Source organism: Eurosta solidaginis, chromosome 2, assembly GCF_040869045.1.
Source record: "Eurosta solidaginis isolate ZX-2024a chromosome 2, ASM4086904v1, whole genome shotgun sequence".
NCBI lineage: Eukaryota > Metazoa > Arthropoda > Insecta > Diptera > Tephritidae > Eurosta > Eurosta solidaginis.
Window position 1 is genome coordinate 46,395,710 of NC_090320.1, and position 11,605 is coordinate 46,407,314.

Consider the following 11,605-nt stretch of genomic DNA (forward strand, 5'->3'; position numbering starts at 1 on the left):
CTTTTACATTGCAATATTTTGGATAACGTACTCTACCGCTATGTAACGGCCGCTATATAGCGGTACCGCTGTCGAGGAAACCAAGCCTTTAGGGTGAAGGAAATTTAATTTGGTCTTAAATTCGAGTTGGTTTTTTTTTATGGCACCACGTCAAATTTTAAATTTTAATATGCAATTATAAATTCACTGATTCCTGTTGGAAGTGCAAAACCACCACCCTGACTCCAGGACAGTAAAGCACTGCATCTCCCAACTTCACCTAAACGCCCGTGGGAAGCACCGAAGCTAACCTTGATGCCTATTTTAATTTTCCACTCAACGCAAAAAAGCCCGAAAATTGACGTTGAGCCGAGGAGGACACCGTACGACACCTCACGCGAAAAGACAAGACCGGAATCACGTGTGTTCAGTTACAGAAAATTATTTCCAAGAACGGCGAGTTGAGCCAACTGCCAAATGAAATAATTATCCGTCTTAAATTATTTTTTCACTTCACTTAAATATTACGTAGCAAAATTTTATTCATAACCAACACTTTAAAATTTCAAAGAACTGTCACCCGAGCAAACAAGTTAAGCGCCTGTAGCGAAAAAATGTATGCTCAATAATTTGACGCAAAATCCCAACCATATCAAAATACTAAACGGGATGTTATCACTCAAAATCTGATCAACGGTTATATACGCTGAAAGCGCCCATGCCACCCTCGTAAGGGTACTTCCATCTATTTCGTATTCCGCTTGCTTTAGCCTCAGCTGTGCATAACTCACGAAGTACATTGACGTATAGTCAAAGTCGAAATAAAACAGGTTTTTAAGTTAGTTACTAATTTTTTAAAAGATAGATCTTAATAAATTGTGTCGGTAATAATTGACAACAGAGGTCGACTGATAGTCCAAGTCCAAAGATTTGGATAGACGAGTTGCTGCTACCGCTAGGATTGCTATTTATTTATTTATTATGGCTTAAAAGCTTAATTCGAGATACAATTAGTACTATCCTATCTTATAGGTAAGATTTTACAAATTTCATATAATGTTGCCTTAAAAACTAAGATTTCCTTACATTTTTTAATTTCCAATGGGAGCTCGTTGTAGCCCTTAAGGCACGCGAAGAATACTTAGCCATGTATACTACAAATGTATCCTGGTAAAAGTCTAGAACAAGAGAGGCGTCAGAAGACGCGTATTGACCTCGACAACAATAATCTGAATGCGAAAAAGGAAAATTTTGTCTCTATCCGGAGATATTTCCAGTTGTGTTGGCAATTTTCATGTGGTTGGTGCAATGTTGTTGTGCGCTGAAAAAAATATTGCGCACGCATTTAATTTTGATCCCACCCCATTGGTGGAACGGCCAGGGTAATTTTTTATAAGCGCGACTGAAGGCCACCATCAATATGCGTCGTTTAACATCTCTTTTGATATTTTTGTACGCGTATTAGCAGTCGAACCCTATTCTAGATTATTAACTATATCCTTAGGTTGTGGGTGATTGGAAGCGGAAAGCAGATTTTGTCACGGTCAACCGTTATCCTTCGAAGCTGTCACTAAAACTTACTTGCAGTCATCCAGTGAGTTTTACAGCTCCGGCTCACGCTCACTTCTCAGGGGAATGCTCTGGATTATTTAGAGACTTGAGAAGCAGATGTCGTGAAATTTTCGCACACGTGAAATATGATACGCAGATGTCGCCGCTGTTTTTCATTTAACTCATACGGCGAAAGGCTAAGCAGCGACATCTATTTTTAAAAATTTAGGTTCATTAAAGGCAGCGATGCCAAACTAAAAAGAAGTAATTAACAAATTATCTGGCTCACAAATTGAACCAGACTTCTATCTGGATTTATCTGACTCAAATCGTTTGTTGTTGAATTTACATGCAAAATTATTTATCTGGCTCAGGATTTTTCCACCGGATGATGGCTACTGTGATCTTTCAGTATCTGAAATAATGTTGGCCGATCCCGTGATTTTTGAGGAACAACGTTATATGTGATAGTGACCTCTAAGTCACAGCGATGTTTACCCGTTACTGTGACTGAAACTAACCAAAAACGACAACAGGAATCAGTTTTAAGCTGGAGACATTGGTGCTGTATTGGTAACCGTATCGGTAACCTTTTAACAGCTGATTTGACCAACCTTATGAGAATCAATGCAATCGATTATTGGTGCCGCTAAGGTCGTAACCGTATCGTAGCCAACCAATTGGGTTTTGGTTTACCGTCGTAACGATAAACAGCTGATTACGTTAGGGATACGGATACAGCGAACGACATACGGCACCAATGACTCCGGCTTTATATTTTTCCCTACGGCTTGTGTTTCGAATAAGTAAGAGATGTGAGGCTAAGTTTTTTTTTTCGTTTTTATCAACTTTGCTACTAAACCCATTGCGGTGAAACGGAAAAATTAAAAAATATGACTTAACTAAGTTGTAATTGTTGGTCCTTATCTTTGCAAATTTAACGCGTACAATAAAAAACTCAGTTTCAATGGATATGCGTCGTGTACACTGAGCGTTTATTTTGCTGTGTCTTCTCTGGTTGCTGACCAACGATTAATTCGAACTAGTCATGTTATACAAACAGAGCAAGCTCGCAGCGTCAAAAATTGTGTATTATATTTTCACATGAATTCAATGTAACGGGAAAGTACATATGTGTATGTTTTTCTGAGTTCAATTTTACATTGTGGAAACAAATAGAATATAATAGAATAAACGAATTATGTATTTACATAAACGAATATATGAATGTATGAGTAAACTTCAAATGAATTATAAATGTATACGTGCTATGTTCATGTATGTATAGGTACGTTGATACCACATAAAGCGAATGATGGAATGTAAGAATGCAAATGATAGATCGCAATAGATTATAGAGCGTGTGAGCGTATTGTGGTATGGGGTAGATGAGACGTTCTGCGACATTCCCACCCCCGTGAATCACTACGATTCACTAACTTCAGACCACGTCCAGAACGGCTAGCTTGGACACTGCTCGGCGTTTCACTCCTGTTGTTGTTCGCACTCCAACTTGTCTTATTTCACCATCTCGGCCAGGGTATAATTCCTCTACAACACCACGACACCATTCCCTTCGTGGTACGTTGGGATCACATATGAATACCAGGTCTCCTTTGCTTATCGGGTTTCTTCTTTGCCACCATTTGACACGACGGGTCAGTGTTGGCCTAACGGACGTAAATGGCCTAACGTATGGTGTAAGACCGTCGACAGGAAGGGGTCCCATTAGCGGAGGCACAGGGTTTGTTTTTCGAATGCGGCAGACTTGGCAGCTAGCGACAACGCTACGTAAAATACTCCTTAGACGTGGTACCCAATAATTGTTTCGTACGGCACATAATGTTGCTTCGGTGTTTTGGTGCCCCATGACCTCATGATGATGCATTATAACTAATTTCGTGAAAACGTGTGTTGAAGACAATATTATGGGATGTCTCGTTTTCACTGGCAACCAACTGGCAGCTTAGATGCGCCCTGATATACGTAAGATCCCTTCTTCGTTGAGATATGGCAAGAGCTGTAGCAAAGAACTTTGATGAGATATTTCTTGCCCACTACGAATTTGCTGTATTTCCATCCTGAAAGCTTCGTTTTGAACAATGCAGTGTAATAGATGTTTCGCGGCTTACAAGTCGCTGACAGTTAAACCATAGCAATTATTTCGTTTTGCAACTTGGCGGCGACAAATTTTGGAAAACAAGATTACCCAGGCTGTAGTTCTTATCAACCTGGTGAGAGAAGAAAAATTAGTAAAATTTATAAATTTGCAACTTACAACGTTCAATGCGTATTGCGGCCGAAGCTCATCATTGACGTGGTCAAGGTTAATTTCCCCAATGTCTTCAGAGGGCCATTCACTTTCTGGTTGGCGCAGAAATGAGGGGCCATTTACCCAGCGACTGTTCTGATCAAATGTTATGTTGTGATTAACTCGCTTAGCTTCATCAGCTACGTTTTCATTTGTAGGTATCCATCTCCAATTATTTAAATTTGTGGTATTTAGGATTTCGGAAATCCTATGTTGAACAAATGGCTTGTATCTTCTTGTATCGCTTCGAATCCAGTTTATGACAGTTTTTGAGTCACTCCATAGGAAACACTGGTTAATGACTACTTCGTGTTCTTCACGTACAGTTTGCATAAGTCGAGTTCCTAGGACTGCTGCCTGGAGTTCTAGGCGTGGTACGGTGAGAGGCTTTAGTGGAGCTCATTTGGACTTTGCGCTGACGAAGGTGACACTCATTTCATCGTAATGGTTTTTTGCTCTCCAGTAGGCAACAGCGGAGAATGCGGTCTCGCTGGCGTCTACAAAGACATGCAGCTGCAATTCCTCTGGTTTACCAATGGTAAAGTAAAATCGTGGAACGTGATATGCTGTCACTGCTGGTAATTGTTTACGCCATTTTTCCCACGATTCAATTATCTTGTCAGGCAATGGCTCATCCCAATGCGTTTGTTTACGCCACGTTTCGCGCATTAGTAGCTTCGCACCAATGACGTAGTGACTAATGAACCCTAGTGGATCAAATATTGACATGACCACACTAAGAAGCTCTCTTTTGGTTGGTGGTCTGTCACCTTTAATAACAGATGCATTTACTTTGTGAAATTTCAATACGAAGTTAAAACAATCTATACTTGGCTGCCAATGAAGACCAAGCACCTTTTCCAATAATATACCTTCTTTTATACCCATGATTTTTGTTTGATCCACGCCGTCTAAAGCGGTGACAACCTTAGCGGAGCTCGATGTAAAATTCCGTAGCTCGAAACCAGCGTTTAAATGTATATCTCGTACCTTTGTTGCAACGGCGATAGCTTCATTTTCGGTGTCGAAGCTGTCAACAAAATCATCCACATAATGAAAATTTAATATAGCTTTTACTGCACGGGCTGCGTTTGGATCTTCAACATTATATTCAAGCGCATTTCGCGTCTTTACGTATTGTGCCGCACAAGGCGAGCAAGCGGCTCCAAATGTCATCACACACATCTCATACACATCTGGCGAATTTTTGTTCTCACCATCTCTCCATAAGAAGCGCTGGGCACATCTGTCTTCTGGACGTATCAGCACTTGGTGAAACATTTCTTTGATATCACCGCACACGCCCACGGCACGTTCACGAAAATGGAAAAGAATTGACGATAAAGATTTGTATTCCTGCGGGCCATTGAGCAGATAGCGATTTAGGGATACACCATTGACTTCCGCAGCAGCGTCAAAAACTATCCGTATCTTGTTTGGTTTATTCGCGTTCACAACTGCAAAGTGTGGTAAGTACCAGGTTCGAGGCGTTATCGAAGCGGCAGAGAGTGGTGTCAGCTTACGGGCATACCCTTTCTCAACGTATGAGGATATCATAAGTTTATACGCCGAAGCAAAACTTTCGTCCCGACTCATGCGTTTTTCAACGCTTTCCAGTCTCTTCAACGCCATATTGTAACTGTTTCGCAAATAAACTTCGTCTTTCCTCCATATTAGTCCGGTTTGAAACCTTCCATCGACGCGGCTGGTTGTAGATTCTAATATGGCTCTTGCTCGAACATCGTCTTTACATTCAACGGGCGTGGCAGCGCGTACGCCAAAACTTTCAATTTCAAAAAATTTAGCAACCATGTTGTGCAGTGTATCATCAGCGCTTCTATCTACATGTAAACATATGGACACTCAGGCGGACGTGGGCTAGTTGGACCAAACACTACCCATCCCAGCTCTGTATTGGCGGCGTATGGTCCATTCTTTCGCATGGCGATAGCCGTGGATGCAATTCCCAAATGGCAGTTATCTATGCCGATGAGCAACTTTGGAACAGCGCCAGACTGTGGCTGTTTAGGAAGCTGATGTTTCGTATCACAAAGTAGGTCAGCGTGACTAAGGCTTTGTGTTGGTAAATGAAGATTTTCGACGGCGTAAACGTTGCGCATCTTAAACTTCTTTTTCACACTTGCGCCGCTTATGTATAGGTCTACTAGGGTCGTTGGGCTCTTGTACGGCATGTCCACCAAAGCATTGGACGTTGAGACTGTGTGATTGTCCACGTAGGTTTAATTGCTCGGCAAGGCTTTTGTCGATCATAGTGACAGATGAGCCTTCATCCAAAAGGGCATACGTATCGATTTTTTTCTGTCCTTCATATACAGTTACTGGAAGAATACGGAAGAGGAGCTTATCTTGTTTCGTATTGATGGCGCAGCTTAATACTGCAGCTCCATTTTCGCTAGACTGGTGGCTATTCATTTGCACTGCTGGTGGGGACTGGTTTATTGAAACAGGCGTTGAGGCCTTCTTCGATGACAATGACGATGATGTTTTTGTTTGAGCTGGCTTGTTCTCGTGAAGGAGCTTTTTGGCTGCATCCGTCGATACCACAAGCTGTTCGTTGCTTACAATCACGCGTTATGTGACCTGCATTGAGGCGTGCAAAACACAAACGGCGGGATTTGACTTCAGCCCATCTTTCGTTCACAGAAGCTTCAATGAGGCGTTTACAGTCATAGGGCTTATGTTGGCTCTGGCATAGCAGACATTTCTTCCGTGCTGTTTGTCATCTACATGGAGCAGTACTCGGCGTTTTGTATCACGGGCGACAAAGTGGTTTTCATCATGTATCGAACAAATAATATCGGCACTTGAACTTACCCAATCGCTGAAATGCACTGTGGTGGCGCGCGGCTGTATGGTGCTGGCATACCTCCCCCTATCAATGCGCTTGCTCATTGGAAGTTTGGAGATCAAGTCATCGAGTAGTGTCGGATTGGCTAAATGATGGTCGGCGTTTGCTGATTTCAAGAAGGCACAAATATTCTTTATCTTAGTCGCGAATGGAATCAACTTGTTTAACCCGTTTTCAGGAATTGGCGCAATTTCTCTTACTTGCATCAGCTGGCTACGGATGAGCTGCTCTGGACGACCGAATCTACATTTCAATTGCTCTATTATGCAATTTACATTGTTTGGGTGTATCAATAAAGACTTCACAGTTTCGCGCGCATCACCCTTCAAACACTTGTAAACGTTGGTTATTGTCGAAGTTCGTGTAACCATACGTTGACGTAGATTCGGTAAATGCAGTGTAAAATATTGGCCACTCTTCAGGGCGACCACTAAACTCCGGTAGGTCTAACAGTTTTCTTGGCATAAAGGCTGTTTGCGATGAATACGACGTATGTGCGTTGGCGTTAGAAGGCGGCATATATAAATTCGGCGAATGCCTTACGAATGCATCGTTGACATGAAATGCGCTATATATATTGTTGGCTGTACTATAAATCATTGGCTGCGGCGTGGTACCATAACTAGGGTGAGAAATTGGTTGGCTTAAATTCGGTTGCGTGGCTAACAGAGGTGCTTGCGTCGGCGGAAGCAGTGCTGGCTGCGACTGCTCGACTACGCTGCTGGCGTATGTGACTGCGGAGCTACCGCTTCTCTGAAGAGCTGCCCTAAGGGACTCGTTTTGCAGGTCACGATCCCTGAGCTGTACCTGCGTGGCTTGTAATTGGCTTTCAAGCGATGCAAGCTTCGGCAGCTTCAGCATTGTTGGCAACAGACGTGTGAACGTCAATTTGTGTGGGACTTGCCAGGGCTACAGAAACACTTATAATTTCTTCTGATTCCTCTGTAATTGCCTGGAAAGGAACAGAATTAGTTTTGAACGTGATTGGGCTGGTATATTGGTAATTCAGGCGAGGACTCCTTTTTGGAGTACGTAACATTGGTTTAATTTAACACGAACTACCCAATAAGACCAAATGTATGGCGTTGCGTAATTTGAAAAAACAAATTCGACCGCAAACTTCAGCAAAATGTATGCAAACTCGTTAAATCCAAAGCGAAATAAACTTGGCAAATATAGCAAAATAAAGTTGGCAGACTTATACTTTAACAAGCAAAATAAAATTGTAATCGTTGGTCCTTAATTTTGCAAATTTAACGCGTACAATAAAAAACTCCGTTTCAATGGATATGCGTCGTGTACGCTGAGCGTTTATTTTGCTGTGTCTTCTCTGGTTGCTGACCAACGATTAATTCGAATTAGTCATGTACAAACAGAGCAAGCTCGCAGCGTCAAAAATTGTATATTATATTTTCACATGAATTAAAAGTAACGGGAAAGTACATATGTGTATGTTTTTCTGAGTTCAATTGACGATGATGTAAAGAAAATAAACAGTTTGCTTACGTGCGAAACTATTTAAATGGTAATAATTCTATCAGTATCTTAAAATTTTGTGTATGTTTCTTCTTATTTTCTACAAAACAGATGTTTTATATTAGTGCTGCCAGCTCTCATAAAGTTGATCTAGATCGTTCCAATGAGATTTGAGCCAGAACCAGAGCTCGATAAACCAATGGAACGGCCCTAATGACTCCAGCTTAAACTTCAAATGAATTATAAATGTATACGTGCTATGTTCATGTATGTATAGGTACGTTGATACCACACAAAGCGAATGATGGAATGTAAGAATGCAAATGATAGATCGCAATAGATTATAGAGCGTGTGAGCGTATTGTGGTATAGGGTAGATGAGACGTTCTGCGACATAAGTTAAGTCGAGTTGGTGAAATCGGCCCTAAGGAACAGCCTCTAGAAACGCACTCACTAGTAGCACATATATACATACATAACAATACTGTTACTGCGACCATCGATTTAAAGCTGGAGACATTGGTGCTTTATCTGTAACCGTATCGGTAACCTTATAACAGCTGATTCGACCAACCTTATGAGAATCAATGCAATCGATTATTGGTGCCACTAAGGTCGTAACCGTATCGTAACCAACCAATTGGGTTTTGGTTTACCGTCGTAACGATAAACAGCTGATTACGTTAGGGATACGGATACAGCGATACGACATACGGCACCAATGACTCCGGCTTAACAGTGGATATGGACTGTTAGCGAGGGTTTTTTTCGCGTCTGTATCATTTTCTGGGACATTACTGTTATTCAGTCGCAGCTTAAATAATACGCTCATTGTATTGGTTCATAGCATAGAAGCGATTTGTTCCTGCGATCATAGCTTTGTTTTAGTCTGTGATTGAGTTTATTAGTAAACGTGATTGACAACGGGAAATAAATTCTGTCACAGGCAATCTGTCACGGTTATTCTTTCTAACTTGCCACTGAAATAAACTGTGAAATTTCAGTAGCTGTGACAAAATCACAGGTACATGGATATTTGCCAACTCTAATCTGAAAGTCACAGGTACACGAATATTTGGCATCTCTAGAGAAGGTTCATAAATAAAGAGCATAAGTAAATGTAAACAAATGTAATTACTTGCGAATTTAGTTGTAATAACATGACTGCATTAAATCTTGAATTACAACCTGAACAAAGGCCACATATAGATATTTTAAATGTTTTTAAAGCTGAGAAAAACACATCTCATGGATTTACAAGAGTCAGCGCGCCCATGGTTCGCTATAGCAAAATGGAATTCAGGCGGCTTCTTCGTCAACATGGAGTGAAACTGGCATTTACACCAATGATAATTGCTGATTCATTTATAAATAGTCAAAAGGCGCGTTATAATGAATTTACCACAAGTTTAGAGGACATTCCTTGTATATCACAATTCGCTGCGTGCGATGCACATGAATTCTCCTTAGCAGCACAGTTAATATATCCATATGTTGATGGCGTGGATTTGAATTGTGGATGTCCGCAATCATGGGCAATTTCTAAGGGATATGGCTGTGGTCTGCTGCGGCATCCAGAACTGGTGAAAGATATTGTAGAAACTACAAGACGTGTGTTACCAAACAACTTTAGCATATCGGTAAAATTACGCTTATTAAATGGCAGTGGAGATCAATCATTACGATCTACAGTGGAACTGGCACGTCAACTAGAAAAATGTGGTGCCACATTTTTGACATTACATGGACGAAATATGTGGCAGAAGGTATCAGATCCTCTTAATATTAACGCTATGGCTGAAGTAAAGAAATCCATTCAAATACCACTTATTGTTAATGGCAATGTTCGCACCTGGCAAGACGCTAAAAATTTACATGCACAAACACAGGCTGACGGCGTAATGGCAGCACGAGGTTTACTTTCGAATCCTACACTTTTTAACGAATATTGCGGGGAAGCAGAAACATCGATGGAATGTGTGCAGCAATGGTTGGATATTGCCACACGTGCTGGTGATCACATACATTTTCAATGTTTTCATCACCATCTTACATTTATGTGGAGCAGTCATATGAAGAGGAAGCTGCGCTTGGAGTTCAACAATTTTACAAGCAAGCAACAAATATTTGATTTTTTTGAGGAACGTTATGGCTTAAAGCCCCACACAGAATCGTATAGTAGTCCCTTGGAATATACTAAGTGTATATATCCTCAAATAAAATATGACGGGGTGCAGGTTAATAAATCATCAGATGTGCTCGCTTGGAATGAGAATTCGGATGGTAAATTTTTCAATGAATTTAAAGATAAAGTGTCGGCACCCAACGGCCAAAATGAATTTGAATTAGAAGGCAGCTTTTTCACACAACTAGACTGACAATTACTTAATGAATTGGGCAAATAAAAATATGTATAAAAGAGGTGCTAAACTTATGTATGTAAATAATAAATATCGAATAAAATTAAGTTTTTACAGAACCTGCCTTAAATTTAAAGAGTGACCATTAGGATAGGTTCAGCTGATGATGTCAATTGTGTTACAAAACGTTTGTTCTGTTAAACTGAAAAATCCCCTTAAAAATGATGATCTATATGTTTGGGACCCAAAGAGTGGATGGTTCAATGTGGTTGTTGTTGTTGTAGCGATAAGGTTGCTCCCCGAAGGCTTTGCGGAGTGTTATCGATGTGATGGTCCTTTGCCGAATACAGATCAGGTACGCTCCGGTAACACAGCACCATTAAGGCGCCAGCCCGACTATCTCGGGAACGATTTACGTCGCCACATTAAACCTTCAGGTCATACCCTCCCTCCCCACCCTCAAGTTCCATGAGGAGCTTGGGGTCGCCAGAGCCTCGCCTGTTAGTGAAAAAGGATTCGCCGTGGATAGGTGAGGTGGACAATTGAGTTTGGAGAAGCTATATATTGCGCTGCCAACCTGAAGGGTTGCGATACACATCTTGTATTTAATCTTGCATTATAGTCGCCTCTTACGACAGGCATACCTGCCGCGGGTATATTCTCTCGCTAAATTTGCGTCCTCCGCCGGAAAGTGGGGCCGAATTTCGGGAATTCTACCGGCGGATATGAAGCGAAGTTGTAGCAGTGTTTTGCCCCATCCAATAGGTGCGACCGATCACAAATTGTCATCAATATCCTCTAACGGGAGTCCAAGGAAACTTGCTGTTTGAACAGGGGTGGACCATAATGAGAGGGGTGTTAGAGGCGTTGGCTCCACATTACAATTAAAGAGATCGTTGGTGTCACGTGGGGACACATTGCAAGCAGGGTATACATATTGTATGTCGGGGTTGATTCTGGATAGGTAAGTGTTTAACCTGTTACAGTATCCAGATCGAAGTTGGGCTAGAGTGACTCGCGTTTCCCTCGGGAGTATGCGTTCCTCTTCCGCAAATTTTC

General features: G+C 41.4%; 1 protein-coding gene across 1 annotated transcript; it reads left to right on the forward strand.

Annotated features, from left to right (window-relative positions):
• Positions 1 to 9,257: 9,257 nt before the first annotated feature.
• On the forward strand, positions 9,258 to 10,665 carry Dus4 (Dihydrouridine synthase 4). Its single transcript, XM_067769466.1, has one exon. The coding sequence runs from the start codon at positions 9,347 to 9,349 to the stop codon at positions 10,562 to 10,564; it is 1,218 nt and encodes a 405-aa protein (XP_067625567.1). The 5' UTR covers positions 9,258 to 9,346; the 3' UTR covers positions 10,565 to 10,665.
• Positions 10,666 to 11,605: the final 940 nt, after the last annotated feature.